Source organism: Culex pipiens, chromosome 3, assembly GCF_016801865.2.
Source record: "Culex pipiens pallens isolate TS chromosome 3, TS_CPP_V2, whole genome shotgun sequence".
In the NCBI taxonomy this organism is placed as follows: domain Eukaryota; kingdom Metazoa; phylum Arthropoda; class Insecta; order Diptera; family Culicidae; genus Culex; species Culex pipiens.
The window spans coordinates 154,944,489-154,966,574 of NC_068939.1; the positions used below are offsets into that span (position 1 = coordinate 154,944,489).

The window sequence follows — 22,086 nt, forward strand, 5'->3', positions numbered from 1 at the left end:
AAATTTTAAAACAGGTTTCTTTGAAAAGATCAGAAAATGTCACAAATGTTTAATTTTATAATATTACAAAAAGGACCTTTAGTTTCTGAGTACCTTTAGATTCATGTTACTAAAAAATAAAAGCTGTTTTTATGAGACTTTAAAAAATTTAAGTTTTCTTTGTTCATTTGTTATTTGCTATCATTTATTGGATTCCTCAATTTTTCACTTATGGAAAAAAAAAATATTTTTTGGAATTTTCATGGAATCATGGACACTTTAAAAAAAATAATCGAAAAACTGGAATTTATCAGTTAAAGTTTATTCTATACTGTGCATTTAATAAAAAATCCGTAATGTAATTTTAGATTCCAAATTTGATTTTACATTTAAAACTGAAGTCAAAACATTTGTCAAGTAAAATTTCTATTCAATATTTCACAAAATCATAACTCGGCGGTTAAAGGCTTAAAAGTTGCTGGTTTTTGTACAGGGAAAAAAATAAAAAAATCAAAAAATTCAAAATGATGAATTTTGAGAAATTGATTTTTTGTGAAACAAAGATTATTTAAAAATCGGCTTAAAAAATTTCCGAATTACCCATTTTTTTGATAGTCCTCATCAACCTACAGCTTTGCCGAAGACACAAAAACGATCAGAAAATTCTAGCATGATACATGTTTTCGAATATGCTGCCAAAGTTGCCTTGATCCAATGACACAAAATGTCTTCGTTGGTCATAGGAAAGGCCCCCCAAAAAGTTTGAGCCAATTCGAAAAATATAATAAATCCATATCTGGTTTTGGTGGAGAATTGCACTAGACAAATTTACTCAATTTTTACCGTTTAGGTAAAACATATCCGGGGGTCTCGTGGCGCAGGGGTAGCGGCTTCGGCTGCCGATCCCGATGATGCTATGAGACGCGGGTTCGATTCCCGCCTTATCCACTGAGCTTCTATCGGATGGTGAAGTAAAACGTCGGTCCCGGTTTCTCCTGTCTCGTCAGAGGCGCTGGAGCAGAAATCCCACGTTAGAGGAAGGCCATGCCCCGGGGGGCGTAGTGCCAATAGTTTCGTTTCGTAAAACATATCTAAATAAAATTGGCTATGAAGAACCGGTTATTTTAATAATTTCTTTGATATTTTGGTGAATAATTCTGTTCAACTCACCTTGCCATGATTGATGAATCCGTGCTCCTCGGCGACCCGCTCGACCTGCTCCGACCCCCCCTCGGGAATGTGCACCGCCCAGTGGTGCGTGTAGTGGCCGCCGCCCTCGTAGTGATCCTCCAGCAGGTGGCCACCATCCGCCGGCGCCACCGTCCCACTACTACTGCCCCCGTCCCCACTAGACCTACTGCTAAGAGCTGCATCACAGTGAACCTCGGAAATTGCACCCACTAACACTACCGCTACTATGTACAACACTGCTACCCACCGATGCCGGTGGCACTGGCGGTTCTGCCACCGGAAGGTCCAGCTTGCACTGCTGGCATCACTGCTCGCACTGTCCGAACCGTCGGCACTTCCGATCGCCGGCACGCGACTGCAGCAGGACTGGAATGGTGACGTCGTCGGATCTTCGCTGACTTCCGGCGCGGCTTGACTTGACTGCTGTCGACGTTCTAATTTGGCACTTTTTCGGGCGGTACGCCGCAGGTTTCGCGAGTTCTGGCCGGTTCCGCCGAAATCTGTCCATCTCACGTCGCTGGGACGTTGGCTTGGGTGCTGCCGACACCGGGGCGTTATCTGATCTTCAAACTTCATTTTGGTTGCTGGTTCTGCCGACCGAGGCCACTCATCAGAGAAGACGCAAACCAATTAGCGGTGCGCAAACACAATTCGCGTGACTTACTCAAAGTTTCTGAGCGAAAAAATAAAATTGTTGAAGAAACGCGACAAGAATGATTAAATTAAAACACAATTATAAGCAATTTGTGCGTTTCCTCTCTTATGACTGGGGACGTGGCACGCGACTCCGAGGGCGTCTTCCGCGGGAGTGCGGGATAGATGGCCAGCCAGCACCGGCGATTGGCATAATTGGCTTGTGGTGCCGGTTGGAGATTTCCGGTGAGAGAGATAGCCTCGGTGACGGTTTTTTTTCTCTGCCTATGGTATCTAGAGAGAAAGGAAATGAGAAATAGGAAAAAAAACGAATATTAGAATGTTATGTTTTTGAATAATTAATACGAATCAGCGATACGTAAAGCGATTTATCGAGAATGAATGACGTCAAACCGTCGTAGGAAAAACATGATTTAATGACGAACACTTTCATTAAAATTAGCAATGATCTTGCTTTAACAACAAAAACCAGGAAAAGAAACCTAAACATTGCTTAATTGAAACTGCTTTGCTGCAGCTCCAAGAACAAAACAAATCGCAATCATTTAGCTGCAGGGATAACCCACCGGTTCACGTGCTCATCATCGTTAAAACGGTGGACTCCGCCCACAAAAACCACCATCTCTTGCAATACCACCGCTCAATCTTAGTAATTGAATTCCGTCCGGAGAGAAAAAAAAAAAACGGTAGTCCAGGAACGCCGGAGGAAAACAATGACTGTTTTGCAGCAATACTGATGGCCGGGATGATACACAATGAAGGGGATGAAATGAGTGGAAATTAAATTCCTCTGGCATAAACTCCGAGCACACGTGGATGGCAAAGCATTTCCAAACGATCTTCCCCTACAACACGTGCTCGCTGCACGTGAAATTGTTATGGGGAACATTGTGTGTACTAGGAAACGGATGAATTCTCTTGCTGGTCTCAATTTGAAAGGAATGGCTCAAATTGAAATTCTAGCTAAAAATGTCCGACTTCTAAAATATTATTGTTAAAATTTCAATTAATTAATTTCCCCTTAATTTAACTCTGCCAAAGAATCTGACCAACAATTACGGGTTTGCGCGGTGTCCCAGTTTTCCCCACATATACCTTCTAAGCTCCCAATCGGGGTGGGAAAGCCAACGGACAGTAAGAAGAATACTCTTCCGTTAATTAAATATCTCTCTGGGAGTAGAATTTCCTCCGCCAACCACTCGGGGAAACGATGAGTAATGGCTTCTGTGTGTGGTAAGTAAAACGAGTGATAATCTGGATTACTTGATGGCGAAGCTATAGTTTCACGAAGAAGGAGTTTTTCTTTCTTTTTTTGTGGAGAACAAATTGATTTATCTTCATTAATCAGAAAGTTAAATTGATATCGTTCACAGCTTGCTAAATAGTTAAATGTTTTATTATTATCTGAGCAGTTCTCTCAGATTTCGGTCATTCGATTTTTTTGTGTTTTTTAATCCGACTGAAACTTTTTTGGTGCCTTGCCCAAAGAAGCCATTTTGCATTATTAGTTTGTTCATATAATTTTCCATACAAATTCGGCAGCTGTCCATAAAAAATGATTTATTAAAATTCAAAAATCTGTATCATTTGAAGGAATTTTTTGATCAATTAAGTGTCTTCGGCAAAGTTGCAGGTATGAATACGGGCTACACTGGAAAAAATGTTATACGGTAAAAAAAATTTTGGTGATTTTTTATTTAACTTTTTGTCACTAAAACTTGATTTGCAAAAAAACACTATCTTTATTTTTTCATTTTTTGATATGTTTTAGAGGACATCAAATGCCAACTTATCAGAAATTTCCAGGTTGTGCAAAAAATCATTGACCGAGTTATGATTTTTTTTTAATCAATGCTGATTTTTTCAAAAAATCGAAATATTAAAATTTTGATAAAGTGCACCGTTTTTAAATTAAATCCATTTTAGGTGACTTTTTTGAAAAAAAGTCGCAGTTTTTCATTTTTTAAATTACTGCACATGTTCGCCCACTTTTGAAAAAAATATTTTTGAAAAACTGAGAAAATTCTCTATATTTTGCTTTTTTGAACTTTGTTGATACGACCCTAAGTTGCTGAGATATTGGCATGCAAAGGTTTAAAAACAGGAAAATTGATGTTTTCTAAGTCTCACCCAAACAATCCACCATTTTCTAATGTCGATATCTCTGCAACTAATGGTCCGATTTACAATTTCAAAATATGAAACATTCGTGAAATTTTCCGATCTTTTCGAAAAAAATATTTAAAAAAAATTTTAGATCAAGACTAGCATTTCAAAAGGGCCAAGCATTCAATATTACGCCCTTTTAAAAAGTTAGTCTTGGCTTAAATTTTTTTTAAATATTTTTTTCGAAAAGATCGGAAAATTTCACGAATGTTTCATATTTTAACAATGAAAATCGGACTATTAGTTGCTGAGATATCGACATTAGAAAATGGTGGGTTGTTTGGGTGAGACTTAGAAAACATCAATTTTCCTGTTTTTAAACCTTTGCATTGCAATATCTCAACAACTAAGGGTCGTATCAACAAAGTTCAAAAAAGCTTTTCAGCTTTTCAAAAATATTTTTTTCAAAAGTGGGCAAACATGTGCAGCAATTTAAAAAAATTTAAAACTGCGACTATTTTCAAAAAAGTCACCTTAAATGGCCTTAACTTGAAAACGGTGCACTTTATCAAAATTTCACTAAAGTAATTTTTGATTGCAAATTTGATTTTATATCGAAAAATGAAGTTGAAAAATTTTTGCGACCAATATTTCAATTTTTTGATAAAATCAGTGTTGATTAAAAAATTCATAACTAAGTCAAAGATTTTTTGCACAACCTGGAAATTTCTGAAAAGTTGGCATTTGATGTCATCTAAAACATATAAAAAAATGAAAAAAATTAAAAATAGTATTTTTTTGCAAATCAAGTTTAAGTGACAAAAAGTTAAATAAAAAATCAAAAAGCTAAAAAAAAAATAAAATTGAAGAAAAAAGACCGATTTCGTAGAGAATTGCTCATCTTTAAAATATCTTTGTCTGTATCTCTAAACTCATTAAATAATATCATGAGATCAAATTTACTGATTGAAAGTAACATTTTTACCAAGGCTGTTTTTCGATAAAAATATCGTCGATAATATTAACACTGGAAGGCCCAACGCATGTCAAACTTACACGGACGCCCAATCCTCCCAAAAAAGTTGGAACGGTAACTTCAACTCGCTGGTTCTCGGGCATAACTCACCCAATCAAGACGATTCTTTTTTCCAGTGATTTGTTAGGATGTCTAGATGATCCTAGAACTTTGCAGAACTCAATTTGATCAAATGTGTAATTTTTGCGACCGAAAACATCGTTCCAATTTTTTTAAAACGACTGCCTCCGGGGAATTTTTCGCGAATTTTTTTTTTACACGCAAAAAAAAGTTGGAACGATGTTTTTGATCGCAAAAATTACAGATTTGATCAAATTAGGTTCTTCAAAGTTCTAGAATCATCTAGACATCCTAACAAATCCAGGGTGGTTAAAAATCTTCGCGGATTTCGCGATTTTCGCGGCGCGGATTTCGCGGATTTCTGTTGAATGTTCCTGTGGGTCTATCTTCAAGAATACAACGTAGATTTCAATGGCTAGTGAAAATGTTTGTCTAAATCTAGTATTTCCAGAAGAAAGAACGCAAATTTATCTAAATCCTGCTCGGTGAGAGCAATTTAGATTTCCGCGAAATCCGCGAAATTCGCGAAAATCGCGAAAATCGCGAAGATTTAACCACCCTGCAAATCACTGGAAAGAAGAATCGTCCCGATTGATTGAGTTATGCCCGAGAACCAGCGAGTTGAAGTTACCGTTCCAACTTTTTTGGAGCCTTGGGCGTTGGAATGTTAAGAAACAAAAAATGCATCGTGTTTTGAATAACTTCGGTTAAAACAGGAACAGAAAAAACAATTAGTACACCAATTTCCAAATCTAGATTTTTTTTTGAAAAGGTCCAATAAACTATTGTGTTTCATATGTTTAAAGAACCTAATAAAAAAAAGTCTAGAAATGTATTGCTCTGAAATCTCCTGTACCTTTCAGCCTGTAGTCCTGATTTTCCCCAGTTGACGGTACTAACTTAAAGAGAATTAGTAAAATATGTATTATATAAAATAAGACATTGAAAACTTATCTAAAATTTTGCATTGACTGGTATCATTTTATTTCCAGATTTTTTTTTAAAGGTCCTATAAACAATGTTATTAAACATATGAAGGACAATAGCTAATAGGACATTTAAAAAAAAAACTCTGGTTTTGTTGTCGCTTCTCGTTTTTGTAGATATTTTTAATGAATTTTTTCAAGCTTTTCTAGTTATGGCATTTATAAAAATACAAGCCTTACCCGACAAACTTCGTTCTGCCTTTTTTCGTTTGTTGACGTTTTTAACTTTTTTGCTTATTCAGCCTCCTGTGATCAAAATTTGATTTTACGTAACTTTACCCGTACAATCTGTAGATTTTCCGGAATCGATTCCAAAGTGGCCAAAGTTGTAACTTTATGGCGTAAGAACCTTCCTTGGACTTATACGAACCCAACGCAACAAAGAGCACCTCGATCCGACGTTCCGTGTTGAATTGATTCGCGTTCGAACGAAACCGTCGAATTTTTTTATATATATAGATTTAAAAGAAATATATTCATAAAACACTTATTTAATTTGAATGACATTGAAATTGATATTTGTACTTTTTTAAATAAATTTTTTTTTCGATTTCTTTTAAGTTATTTCAAAACTGTCGTCCTTGTCTAGATTGAAGTGTAGATGGTCACCAATTATTATTATTAAGCTTATTCAATGAATTTAAGCTTGAAAGCATATCAAATATTATGAAAACATAGATTTTTTGACTGCTTCAAAAATTTCCCGGGATTTCAAAAATATTTTTCCCGTTTCCCGGGAAATTCAAAACCCGGGAAAATTGGACGCCCTATTTTTACTTTCCTGGAGTTTTTTTTTTTGCAAATAGAAAAAAAAATCACAAATAAGGTTTTTTTTTTCTAAAATACAGAAATTTACAAAATGAGCAATATGGATGTGAAATTAAGTGAAATTTTGTTTGCTTTTTCACTATTTTGAAAATACTAAAATATTCTCAAAATGACGTATTTTTCGAAAAATTTAAATTTTCAAGTTATGCAATATGGGTTTTTTTAATTCTTTTGTATGCTTCATATAAAATTATGCTCCGTTTGATACCCACATTGCAAATTATGAAAATTTGGATTTTTTCATAGAGTAACGATATTTTATGAAAATTTTAGTGTTTCAGGCCATTGCAAATATTTTTCAAAGTTTATGTCGCATACCTAATATCGCTTCGTATGATGAAAATATGAAAATGCCTAAAAAATGCCCAATCGAACGGCTTATTTTAATATTTTCTATAAAATATGGTATTTTGTGAAAATTTTGAGTATTTTTTTTTTGAAACATTCTACATTTTCAAAAAATATATTCTCCCGAGCAGACGGAAATAACGTGGGAATAACATTTTTTGATATTTGAAAATACTAGGCTAATAACATTTTATGTTATTTATAACAGGATTTGTTATTTGTCGTTATGATTTTTTTGTTATTGGATTGTTATTGTAATAACAGACTAATAACATTTTTAGTTATTCTTCGAACAAATCTTTGTTATTATTTTTTGTTATTTTAACAACTAATCCGATCATCCCAATAACAGTTGGAGTTATTCTTCCATAACAAAAAATGTTATTCCCAAGTTGTTTTGGCTTTCAATCAATATCAGACCAATAACAAATTTTGTTATGATAACATAAACTGTTATTAAACTCTTATGCAAAAATGGATTTTATAAGAATATTCCATAACACTTTTTGTTATTTTAACAGTATTTGTTATTGAAATGGCATGAATTTTGTTATTACCGTCTGCCCGGGCTTAGAGAAAGCATTGAGAAATTAACATGATATGGTTGAGTTAAGTCGGTTTTAGAAATATTAAAAAAATGAGTCCGTTATCGTCGATAAGATTATCGCTGATAGAATTATCGAAATAATGATAATGATAACCATAGATTGTCGAACCGACCCGACGATAACGATATAACTAGCGTTATCGTTATCGAGCCTCGATAATTTTATCGTTAACAATCTTGATTTTTTAATTTAAAAACAGTTTCATCCAGTATGACTTAAATTAAATATAAGCACATAAATCAAATGAAAAAAATAGAAAAATTACACAGAAAAATAGTTCAATTATGAAAGGTTGAAAATTTGGTTGGATGAATATTACTTCTTTTTGAGTAATTTTACATAAAAAATGTGTAAAAATGTGGACCTGATAAAAATTCTCTAGAAACTGATGAAAATTCATAACTTTGTGGTATAATATTACACTTTTTTGACACTAAATTTGGTGAACATTGACATCATTTTTTTTCTGTGTACAATTAAGAAGTATTACCAGTAACCGGAACATAACTTTAAATTCAATTCTAGCAGCTATTATAAAACAGACATTTAAACAAAATTGATCAGTGATAGAACTTTCTGATCTTTGCAAAGAATATATAAATTTATTTTGAGGACCATTCTCAAACCATGTCATTTTAGGGAAAATTTATTGTACTTTTTAACCTAAGGATTTTGTGAAGTTGAAATTGAGCTTGAAATGAACGATCAATTCCCAAGAGAAAATGTCAGCAATTTGAGCATCTGATGACTATCATCAACACAGAAAGAGATTCCAATAAGTAAAACAATGAGGTCTGGTCTGCAATCGATACCCCGTTCCATTAACCCTTCTCCCACACTCCCAAATATTCCAATCACAGTCAATCGTCGAGAGCAAGCTAAACAATCGAAAACTTTCCCTCTTTTTGCACAGCAACAACATTCTTCCGAAATCAAGAAGAACACAAACTCTCACACACAAGTCCAGGGTGTGGGGTCCTGCCCCGGATCGAACAAGATTTGCCGTTCAACTCGACACCCTTTCCCACTTCTTTCGTTCGTAAGTCAACTCCAAACTTTCTTCGGAACCCGACTTCGAGCAAACCCCTTGGTCCCCGTCTCCCGGGCAGACGGTAATAACAAAATTCATGCCATTTCAATAACAAATACTGTTAAAATAACAAAAAGTGTTATGGAATATTCTTATAAAATCCATTTTTGCATAAGAGTTTAATAACAGTTTATGTTATCATAACAAAATTTGTTATTGGTCTGATATTGATTGAAAGCCAAAACAACTTGGGAATAACATTTTTTGTTATGGAAGAATAACTCCAACTGTTATTGGGATGATCGGATTAGTTGTTAAAATAACAAAAAATAATAACAAAGATTTGTTCGAAGAATAACTAAAAATGTTATTAGTCTGTTATTACAATAACAATCCAATAACAAAAAAATCATAACGACAAATAACAAATCCTGTTATAAATAACATAAAATGTTATTAGCCTAGTATTTTCAAATATCAAAAAATGTTATTCCCACGTTATTTCCGTCTGCTCGGGCTCTTCCAGTCGATTGCCAATTCCGGACACACTTGCCCTGGGTGCACTTCTCTTTCTGCTGGACCACTTTAGAGTGGTGGTTTACTTTGCCGAGAAGACGTTTCTTCGACACAACGATGAACACTTATAGGGTGTGTGCATGTGACACAATCTGTGTGTATGTGTGTGCAGTAAAATAAATAATTTCCCATTATGGAGCTGACTGGCCCTGCACACTCTCGGTGCTACTGGGCTTGCACTTTGCAGTGCCCTATCTACGAGAAGACCGGAATCCGGTGTTTGTTTGCTTTGTAGAGTTTTCTGGAAGAATTTTCCACCCAACTTGATTTGGAATAGGCTGGAAGTGTTGGGACATTAGATGGTTTTTGAAACGAGATTTTTATGAAACATTGTAAATTTCATCAAAAAACTACATTTTTTTTTGTATTTATAAACATTAATAAAAGCGAGCAGTCTTGAGAAAAAAAGAAAAGACAAATGTAGAATCAAACACAAAAATCAAGCATCAAACTTTAAACAATATAAATTTTATCATTACACTGCAGTGCACTGGAGCTACTGTCAAAAAATTGCTAAATATTCTTAAATTCATGAACATCAAAGTGCAACGTTTTTTTCTGATCTGTAGTCTACAAATCGAAAAATGAAAAATTCTAAAAAATATTTGATTTGTTCCTTCTGAAATGTTTGTCTTGATTTCCCATATTCAAATATTTTTTTTCGAATAATTTCAGAAATGTTTCACTTTTTAACATTAAACAATTAGTTGCCAATAGGGCATTAGAAAATAGGGGTCTTTACTTCTCTTGTTTTAATTTTTTCCTGTTTTAATTTCAGTATTTTAATTTGAATTTATCTTGTTTAGTTTATGTTTATTTTTGGTAGTATTTTGCTTATTCCACCTTCTATCATTTCATTTTGCCTTTCTAATTTTTTCATGTTTTTACAGTTTCTTTTTAAATTTTTTGCTTGTTTTCACACATTCTTCATTTTCTTTTCTTTATATAATGGCACCATTGTCATTTGAATTGTAAATAATTGCGTAGAGGCATAGTCTGGGACACTGATTTTTAATTAAAATTTAGGAAATTTTAGTAAAAAACACAGCCAAATTTACCCCTAAAAAAATACATTTTTAAAAAACATTGGCAAAGCCACATAAATCAAGTCAAACTTCCAACCCTAATATTTATTAAAATTTAAAGGGTTCTTGTTTTCAATGCTTTTTTAACATCAACAATTGGTTCAAAAATGGATTTTTGGCGAAATTATAAATCGAAGCCCGTCTTGAGGCGAGGTTGGGTTGAAGAGGGTAAAAAAAATGTTTGTGTTTTAGGAAATTGATTGTTTGTTAAAAAAAGTTGAACTAAAAATCCACAAAAAAAACCTATACTTATTTTGCTGAATAGTCCTCCTACAACTTTTCGAAGCACCAAATCGATCAGAAAATTTCTTCAAAAGAAACAGATTTTCGAACATTTACGTTTCATTTTTTGAATGCCCACAAAAAGAATTTAAAGAAATAAAAAAAGAAGACTTTGAAGAAATATTTAACTGAGACGGTGCACTTGTTTTGTCCATTACAATGTTATTATTAGAGGTGGGCAAAAAAAGAGCGAGCCGCTCAAAGAGCCGGTTCACTGAAAAGAGCGAACGAACCATGGCTCACAAAAAAAGAACCGCGGTTCTTTTATAATCTCCGATCTTTTGAATGAACCGTTTTAAGATGGCATGATTTTTGTTAAAAAAAAACAGTATTAAATTTGTTTTTTTTTTTGAGAATTGAAAATGCAATTTCAAATATTTGTATGCTTATAAAAATTTCCCAATCCCAAAAATAAATAATTCTCTAAACAAAATAAAACAAAACTTTCCATTGTACAACTAATTGTACATTAAAGTATTACCGGAATACAAATTTGAGTTTTTCAAATTGCATAATTTGTAAAATGTAGTTGAGAGATTTTTGAAAAAAATAAATCCTTTTGTCCGATTAAACTTTAGCGTTTATAGAAAAGAGTTCACAGAATATTTTCTCCAAATAAAATATCAGCATTAGTTCAATTCATGCAGAAATAAACACAATGTTAAAATTTATAGCAATTTTTCCTAGATTTAAGTTTGGATGGCATTCACTCACTCGAATGTTTAGGTTCGAGTAGAAATCTTGACATAGAGACCTCCAAGACCTATGATTTTCAAGGGCATCTTCTCGTTTTTAGTTTTAATTTTTGTTAATCAAATAATTTATAAAAGTTCAATGTGAGATAGCTTAAAAATCACAAGATTCTTAAAAAAAAACCTTTTCATCAAAGTTTTGAAAAAGAGCGAAAGAGCGGTTCAAAAGGGCGGCTCTTTTTGATGAGCGAATAAAAATGAGCAGCTCCTAAAAAAAAGCGGGTTTGCCCACCTCTTGTTATTAATAACTTAAAAATTATAAACATAATTCACATATTTTAAAGACGTTTTTCAATATTCAAAAAATATTTGCATTTAAAATGAAAAATTTGACTTTACATACATCCACACATTTTTAAACAAAAAAAACTTTATTATGAAAACCTTGCTCATGCATTCCTAAATAATTATATATTTTATCATGCTCCTTAAAAAGACAAAACTTCGAAGTAAATGCAGTCAAAATATTGAAAATTTTATATTTTTTTTCATAGGTAGCTTACAATAATTTTTTTTTAAATAATTCACACTGCTACGAAATGAAATATTTTGTTTTCTGGATTAATTTATTCAATCGATAAAGTAATTCTGAAATTTATTTTAATTATTATAGAAAATACTTAAATTCAAACAAAAAAAAAATGGATTTGGAACAAAAATATGTATATATTTAAAAGACAATAGAAAATTCTAAATAACATGTATAAATTTAAATATTTGACTTATTTTTTTTTAATTTGAACACAGCTCTTATTTAATTCAATTTATTCTTGAGTCAGATATGTTTTTGTTCGTTTTTTTTTTTTAATTTTTTTGAACATGTTTACAAATTATGAAACTGAAATTTTATTATTATTTTAAGTTTTTTTTTCTAAATAATTTATGTATCCTTATGTAATTTTTAAAAAGTTTTCAGTTTTTTTTTGTCTTGATAACATTTCCCAATTTTAGCCATTTAGAATGTTTTATGATTAAGAGCACATTACAATCACATCCTTTAACACTTATTTTTCTTTCAAAATAGTTTATTCTTGTTTCTTTAGCTTTTTTGTGAGTTCTTTTTTTAAAGATGAACATTATTTTTTTGAGTTTATCAATACTGAAATTTTCTTCTCTCTCTAAAAGAGATTTTTAACTTTTTTTTTAATGATTTTTGAGTAAAAGGCGTAGGATTAATACACAGTTTAGAAAAAAAGCTGTTGTAGTTTGAATTTGACACTTGTACAACAGAGAAAAAACAATCAATTTAAATGCACACATTTTCGAAGTAATGTTTTTTAAACTCATGCCTTCGAATTAATAAAAATAGATTGTATTAAACATGGTTTGTGAATTGCGCAGCAGAGAAGTTATTTAAAAAATCGTGATATTATTAATAAAATCATAAAAATTAAAAAAAAAAGATGTCTGTTTAAAATTTATCAACCAGCAATGTGACACCAAGCACACATTTTCGTCACGTTTTGTTTCCTTCCTCCGAGCCAAGATTGCCCCCTTTTCCGCTTGAGCTGAAAGTGACGGGTCGTGGGTGAATCGGTGTCGATTGGAGCATTTCCCGGTACGAAAGGTTCGATTAGTTGCAGATATACTGGTATTGGAATTGCACAAGTGTTTGAGTGTGTCAAATGCAGTCAGCTCGATTGCCCACACGTTGACACTGATTGCTTTTTCCGATGAAAAATATGATTAACTAACTTTTTGTGATTGCTGATCTGGACTCTTTGAAGCCAATTTATTTCTAAAATTAACAAACTTTCTTAAGTCTTGACCATTCCGTCAAAGTTTCCCCCAAACTAACTTACGAATGTTTTCAATTGAACCTTCTTGGCCATTAGCTCCACCAACTTGTGGCCCATCTCTGAGGACTTAATCCATCTCCGGCTGAGTGGTGAGTTCCGTGCCAAGATTAATTGACTTCGACTTCGCCCTCCCCCTCCCTACAAGAAGTTGCCCATCCAAGCCGATCGCAAAGGCTGTCAGTTTGCAGCTGCTTACCTCGTTTAGCCCGGAATCTCCGGGTTTGAGATGTGGTGAGATTAATTTTTGGACCAATCTTCGCTGTGCTTTTGGAGTTTTTCCCGGTGGCCCCGCACATGAATAAGGTATCATCTTGATCCCGATGATGAAAACTTTTCCAATATTCATTAATTAGCCGGACGAGCTTTTCTCGGAGGAAGGATTTTCTTCGGATGCACGGTGGGAAAAAAGTTAGCGTCTTAATATTTCTAAACATCGCAAGAAACCATCCCTAGGGAGCGAAGACGTGTCCGTCCAGATAATGTATCGATCCCCAGCTAATATCATTATGACGGAAAGTGCTCCGGCACCTAATCCAATTTATTGACCCTTCAACAGTGCGCAAGCGAGGCTCCGGTTTGGGCAAGCGCTCCACCATACGAGGAATTACATCCCTTTTGGCCGGAAGGGATTTTCCCAGTAACTCTCGAGTCTCGAGTTAATATTAGTTTAGTCCCGGCAACCGGGTACCGAAAGTGGATCGGAAGATGGATTGTGGATTTCGTGGCGTTTTTTTTTTTTGTTACTGGTTTCGAGAATCGCTCTCGTCCTCAATTTGTGCAAACAGTAATGCACTTTTGGATACTCGGAGCTGTCATGACGTAGGGTAGACCATGGTCCGGGAATCATTTGTCTTTCTCGACAGTGGAGCCAGTAGTTTGTCAATGTTGTGATTTTGTCTTTTACAACAAACTTAAAAAAAAAGAAATATCTTGAAAATGAGATCAATTTTGCCTATTTCAATTGAATTTCGTGTTTCAGCATATCAACTTTTTGAAATAAAATTGACAAGAAACTAAAATTTCAAAAAATGATTTTTTCAAGCCTCTAAATTGTTATCTTGATCGAACTTCAGATATAAAAAAGTACACAGTAAAGAAAATCATGGCAATATTACTTCTTTTATGTCAGAAACAATGTATAGTTTTACCTCTGAACTTGGGTAATTTTTCTTTTCTGACTTTCTGATCGATTTAATGTATTTAGCAAAGTTGTAGGTGATGATTAGAGCTTTTCAGAAAAAAACGGCACGCTGATAAAAATCCAATTTTAAATTTAATATTATGACAAAACATTCAATTTTCAAAATAAGTATTATATATTTATTAATTATATGTTTGAGGGGACTTAAAATTACATCTTTCAGGACATAGTGCGTGATGGAGAAAAAACTGATTTGGAGTCATGATAAAACAAAATGTTTTTTTTTAATATTGAAAACTGAGCCAAAAATATTTATTTTTAGGGTTTTGGAATTTCAAAAATATCTCGCGAAAGAAAAGCAACCCTGAAATTTGGTTTTGAATGTTGAGCAAATATCGCAAAGGTTTAAAGTTTTAACACTGAAACTTGGACCAATAGTTTTCGAGATATCTTCATTTGAAAATTACAGGTAACACAATAAGGTAACACTACGAGAAATTCATTTTCATCGATTCGAATATTTTGTGAGGCTGTAACTCAAAACTTACAGCCTGATTTTTAAAGTTCCAAGCATAAAAATATGGGAAATTTTCTCTGCTTTCAATAATATGTTTAAAACCTTCTAAAAACGTAAAAACTGAAAATTATAACTAAAACTAGCAAAAACTCAAAACACAACATTTTATCGAAATATTGCGATTGTAATTTCAGTTTTGCTTCAAAAAATAATTTAAATATTTTTTGGTCCGGATTTTTGATATTTTTTCAAGAAACACATTTTTTGCAAAAGTGAAAACCAGTTTTTTTTCACCATCACGCACTTTGTGTCTAAAGATGTTTTTTAGTCACCTAACTGCCCCTGATCGCATAAATGTCCCATATGCATTTTCATAGATTTCGAGTTATTGATGCAGTTTGGTTCAAAATTGTGTGCTCTTTCAAAAAAGCCTATAACATCCAGTACTTTGTTCTAGAAATCAGGTGGAAATCCAGTTTTTTCGTGAAAACTTAACACGTAGCCTTATGTATGGGACAAACTTCAAATGAGTTTTTCTCAGCTTGCTGTTTTTGCATATGGGACATTTATGCGAACATGGGCAGCTAAGGCCATTTAAAAAAAAAATAGAAAATATGAAAAAATACTTTACAATTAGGCCAAATAAACAAATATTATTCCAAAAAACTTCAAAACTTTTATGAAAGTAGAAGTCTAATCAACGAACTAAAATGCATTTTCCTATAGATAATCAACATATTTAGCATGTTTGGACCCGCTTGAAAATATCTTGATTTTTTTTTATAAAATTCCGGTGTACAGCACCGCAAAAACTTTTTTTTTGCAAAAAAACTTTTTTCGTCAATACTTATAAATTTTTGAAACTGATGTTTGCAACACATCTGGACAGTTGTATAACGCACTTTAAATTACTATTTTTCATCAAAATGTTGAAACCATGGCTCGTAATTCCAATTTGTATGCTTTTTTTATTTTTTCCCCCACCCGACTTTGGTCAGAGTCGAGGGACACAAATTTCAAAAAAATATTTGCAACGGCCTTATTAGTTTTTTAAATATCAATGTAACGAGGATTTTTTTTTCGAAAGCAAATAACGTTTTACGTACTGTACATCGGAAATTCACAAAAAAATCTAAATATTTTTAAAAACGATCCTAAACATGCTAAACATAATTATCAACACAAGAAAAATGCATTTTTTTGTTTCCAGTTCTACATCTAATGAAATTTCTAAGTTTTTGAGATTTTTTTTTTTAATTTTTGGGCTGATTTGTTTTCATTTAAGTAAGGTTAGGTTTAACACAATTTTCAATTATTAATAATATTTCTATTTCAATAGTTTGAATATAACTCAATTCGAACAGCATGAAAAAAAAAAACTTGAATTACATTTTTTCTCTCTTATTCAAAGTTGTTTTCTTATGAGATGTTTTTTTTTGTCTAAATCATTCAAAGTTTTTTTCGGTAACACATAATCATTTTTATTTTTTTTTAGTTTAGAAGCAATGCTTTATTAAAACTTTGTTTGTAAAAACAAATTACTGATTGTTTAGTTTAAAAAACATCAAAATCTTCAGAATTTGGAAAAAAAACTTTATAAATTGTAATTTTTTTCTTATAAAAAAAATTTGACCGCAAGAATTGATAATGATTTTTAAAAAGTTATCATCAATTGTCAATGTTTGTTGATTTTAGTTTAACAACGATCAGTTATAATTATCTGCAAACAAAAGTTTTTGACATTTTATCAACACAAACAAACAATAAATTTCTAAAATTTCCCGACAAAAATATAATACCGATTAACAAAATTAACTTTCAAAATTACCCTAATGATGCTGATCGTAAAATATTGAAAAGATTCTTTTTGGTATTCTTTTTTTTATTTTTTTTTTTAGTTAAGCTACGAATATTATAAACACGACATATTTATGCACAGTTCAGTCAGAGTAAAAATCACGACTGTTTTAAAAAGTCAAAGTACAACACCTGCCCTACTTTCAACGTTTTTTTTTTTTTTTACACAATCTTTTCAGTTTTCCTCTTTATTGTTCCTTGCCTCAAGACCACCATCAACATCATATTTGTTCACCGTTCTAAGGTAAAAAAAAAAGAAGTAAAGGGTTCTCAACTCTTCCAAGATCTGGAATGTATGCGATTCACGTCCTCTGGGACCAGCAAAAAAAAAAAAGAAAAAAAAACATTCAAATCTAGACCGTTCTTTCGTTTGGCTTACTTTTGGTCGGTGAATGGTGTTCAAGATTTCCTGTGACTTTTCTTCGGTTATAGAGAAGCTCCCTTCTAGGTGGATTGGACCATTTTTTTTTTTGCATCCTTAGGACGTCCTACAGCAACAGAATTTGGATGGCTTGTTTGTGCGGGGGCCTCTTCTACGTGAAGCACGCACTGACCTTTACAACGGATCGTCCTAACCTATAAACCTTCAGATTTAGGTTGTTCAAGAGCACACACACTCTATCCATTGCACATTCTGATGAGATTGCATTCGCCTCGGATCTAAAGGATGCTCCGCAAAAAGTTACAAACTAGTGCACTGGCTTGAGGGGCAGAACTTCAAATTTCAAAATTGCAACCCATTCTTGCCTCGATGGTGAATGAAAAAAAAATCTGCATTCCTTCAGGCGCCACATTTGTATGCCATGCAATGCAGTGAGCTCACCCTGGACCTCCACGTGAGTGGCAGAATCAGTGGAGAGGCACGAGCTGCAGCATTCTGCACTGAAATGAACCGAGTCGTTTGGTGCAAGTCCGTGGTGGGATTCGTTACATGCGTTGCATGATCTGCATTGAAAAATCTCGTTATAATTGATTCATTAAACGCAGTTTGAATGCCGCATTTTCTGAATCAAGCCTCTATCAAGAAAGAATCTATTTTCATCATAATTTTTTTTTATTTGAAGTTTCTCAAAACCACAAAAAAAAAATGCAAATCAAGGACCAAACAGATTCATGTCAAACGATTTCACCCAAAACATTCCAGACGCTTTATTGCCATCAGCTACCCGACTCCCCCAGCAAGTCCCGAGCAGACGGAAATATCTTGGGAATAACATTTTTTGATATTTGAAAATACTAGGCCAATAACATTTTATGTTATTTATAACAAGATTTGTTATTCATCGTGATGATTTTTTAAATTATTGGATTGATATTGTAATAAAAGACTAATAACATTTTTTGTTATTTCTTCGAACAAATCTTTGTTATTATTTTGTGTTATTTTAACAACTAATCCGATCATCCCAATAACAGATGGAGGTATTCTTCCATAACAAAAAATGTTATTCCAAAGTTATTTTGGCTTTCAACCAACATCAGACCAATTACAAATTTTGTTATGATAACTTAAACTGTTATTAAACTCTTATGCAAAAATGGAGTTTTCAAGAAGATTCCAGAACAATTTCTGTTATTTTAACAGTATTTATTATTGAAATGGCATGAATTTTGTTATTACCGTCTGCCCGGGGTTGGACAAAAGACACTCGAGGCAGCTTTTGAATACCAAAAATCTATAGATCCATAGCACTCCAACTGGTCGCATGTGACAGAAAAAAAGACGCATTCCGTCGGCGAAACACCGCAAATCACCATCAGTCAGATCATCACACTGCTACTGGCGCAAACCAATTTGAATTTCGTGATTTGGAACCGCTTTCAGTTTTGTCACTTATTTGTCAAAGTGACGGAAGCGCCTATACTTAAAAAAATGAAATGTCTGCATGGGTACTATAAACTGTCGGATACGTCACTTGGCAGAATTTTGATGGATCAAATGCAATTTTCATTTTATTGTTTTGCACGGAAAAAAATCAATTCCAAAAATCGTGGATTGTATTCATGATTTTAAGAACTAAATTCAAAAATTAAATTGGTTGTGGAAGTCAAACGTAACTGCTAATTTTTTTTTTATTTCAACTACATTTTTCAATTCTAAGTAAAAATTAAAAATCTTTTTAGATCAACATCCAAAAGTTTATAAATATTCCATTATTGTGTGATTATGTCGCAATTTGGAGTTTACAATTCCAAACAAAATAAAACACAATGCAACAACATGGCACCACGATGACGCTAGAGGTATCGAGTGAAACATCAGAAAGGCAGTCTGAAACGGCTGAAAAGAAAATACAAACAAAAAAACAGGAAAAATGCAAATATTTCTCATCATTGTGTCATTTGTGTGCGCTGCAAGTGCACCTACTATCATCCTATCAGGACAGCTGCTGTAACACGTCCTTAAATGGCGTAGTTTTGCATTTAATCTTTTTTAAAGCTTATTTTTAAATAATTAAAATTAAAAAAAAATCATGTTCTACTATCGCTAAAAAGGCCCAAATTACGTACCTAACGTAATTTAAGGATGCTTCCTGCCGGCTGAATTCATGCTGACATTTTTTTTTTGTTCCTTATGGGAGTCGTCGTTAGATTGCTGTACGTGCACCTGGGTTCACAGTTTTATTGGAGCGGCTGTGGGCATGGTGCCGTGTCATGTTTGCAATTCGACGTGAGCCTGGACGTGAGCAATGCTGCATCAACGAACGTGAAGTGTTTGCGAGAAACGCGTTAGACACGGTTTAATTTCAGCACTTGTTGTGATTTTTACTCTGAAATTTATTGTTTAACGTGAAGACTTCCATCATTGCCATGATTTTTCCTTCAAAGATATAAATTTTGCGTCGCTATCAATATTTTGACAAAATTCCTTCTACAAGTTGTTTAGAATAGTGCCCTACACATGCTGATTCGTTTTGGTAACGATTGTCCCATTCCTTGCAAAGTTATGCAAATCGTCATTAATCAATGATTGCCAACTAGGACGTCAATGATTATATAAATTACACTCAAAAAAATGAATTCGCGTAAACGTGAACAGAGTTCATGCCACCGGAAACCAGGAAGAGAACTGTTCAACTTTTATAGTGCATTGCACCATGAAAGTGAACAGTTTTCTTCCTGGTTCCCGTTGGCATGAACTCTGTTCACGTTTATGCGAACTCATTTTTTTGAGTGTATATAAATTTTGAAACACATTTGATTTAGACCAAAAATTCTTTCAGTGGCTTCAAGAAGGCAGCAACCGGCACATGCTGATTCATTTTGGTGGGGAAATTCGTTAAACTGAATTCAATACAGGGAATTTTAGAGTGATGATTAATTTTCTTCGAAAATGATCAACGGCTTCACCTTAACTTTTTTAAAACTATAAGTGTTTTACAATTAAAACAAAAAACTTTCAATTTTTGAGCACTAATAAATCAATGATTATTTTGAAACTTGAAAAATTAGGAGACCAACAAAAAAAAGTATCTGAAAATTAAAATAAACCGAAAACAACAATTTCATAAAGTACTTTTTGATTAAAAAAATGTTTTTTTTTTCAGTATCTCAAGTCATTTTTCTTCAACCTCATTTTTAGTGTTTTAAACAAAATTGAATTTCAACAAAAAAAATCTTAAACAATTTTGAAACGTTTTTTTAAAGATTGTTTCAGATTTATAGCCATTTTCAGTAGAACAAGTTTTATAGTAAATTTGGACAATTAATGAATCATGCTACAACATTGGTTTTGGTGGCACCAAAATTTGATTTAAAAAACAACATAAACCATCCCCTTAAACGAATCTCAGGTCTTTGTGGACTCTGTTGCAAGTTTCTGCTCGAACCTTGGAGTAAAAAGGTTTAAATGGGAGAGCATCCTAACCTCTTTTTACTCCAAGAAACCTGGGCTGGACCCAGGAAATTTTATATTTTTATGAAAAAAAAAACAATTTCTTATGAATTTTGTTCAATTTAAAAAATCATCTACTTAACCTTAAATAAAAAGATTTTTAACTTGTTTCAACAAACATTTCATTGTGATTAAATTATAAAGATAAATTGAAGTAATGCATTGAATATATACACACTTTTAGGCTTTTTTTATCATATTCTCATATTCTGGAAGTTTCCCAAATGGCCACCTGTAATCGAATTCAGAGTGGCAAGAATGGGTCAGTAAACGACGGCATGACCAAAGATTGACATATCTTTCAATTTCATGAAGTTTGATATGTCGGATGATAGGGTTTATCTAATATTCCGGAAGTGTCCCCAAGGGGCCACCGGTAACCGGATCCAGAGTGGCCAGAATGTGTCAGCGAGCAATGGCATGACTATAGATTGTCATACCTTTCAATTTCATGAAGTTTGATATGTCGGATGATAGGGTTTATCTAATATTCCGGAAGTGTCCCCAAGAGGCCGACTGTAACCGGTTCCAGAGTGGTCAGAATAAGTCAGCAAACAACGGCATGACCATAGATTGTCATACTTTTCAATTTCATGAAGTTTGATATTCAACATGGGGTTTTATAAAAAAAAGTCGGGTATCCGGTAACCGCTTCTAAGTGACCTGGAACTGACCAGTGGCACTCCAGAGTGGTTCTGGCTAACATGAACTTTTCTTATGTTCCGGATTTCCCGAACCGGTAGGTCGCCTGACCCTGATATTAATATTTGTGGTCAATGTCGAATGCAACCCGGAGCATCCTGATTGGTTGAAATTTCCCGGAGATACAGGTCGTCAAAGTTGTGGTCTCAAAAAGGTCTTTTTTTGGTTGTTGCCGATTCCCGGTGGCCACAGTGACCAAATCCAGTTTTCCAGATCGGTTTCGGAAACATCTTAAGCTTTCATTTGAGACTATGAGTACCAGATTTGGCCAAAAACTGGATTTTTGGCGGTATTATAAAGTTTGGGGTCGAAAAGTACCCCAATACCTTATGTGTGATTTTTATTTTTAATACCAAGCGATGATTAAACTTTAGTTCAAAAATTGTTTTTTAAGCACGCTGAAACATACCAAATATTCAGAAAATTCAAAAATATGTTTTTTAGGAATTTAACTTTAAATTAAATTTAAACAAAAAATTCGGGGTTTTCCTGTACTTGTTTTTTTTTAAGTTCAAACATAACCTACAACTTTGCCAAAGTCACAGATATCCTAATGTTCACGTGCCCATTTTGTATGACCAGCCCGCAAAAATATCTGGAGCTTTGTATGGAAAAACGAATGATTCAAACTGCATCTTTAGAGTTCTATTCAAA

General features: G+C 33.2%; 1 protein-coding gene across 2 annotated transcripts in view; it reads right to left on the reverse strand.

The window, feature by feature from the left end:
* LOC120418183 (furin-like protease 1) overlaps positions 1–22,086 on the reverse strand; it is a 404,647-nt gene that overhangs the window by 234,682 nt on the left and 147,879 nt on the right. Inside the window, exon 2 of one of the 2 annotated variants that reach the window (XM_052711106.1) lies at positions 1,150–1,843. In XM_052711106.1, coding sequence (XP_052567066.1) covers positions 1,150–1,746 — 597 coding nt within the window. In that variant the 5' untranslated portion in view covers positions 1,747–1,843. Of the gene's footprint in view, positions 1–1,149; positions 2,098–22,086 lie in introns of both variants that reach the window. The other variant, XM_039580483.2, reaches the window with a different exon arrangement.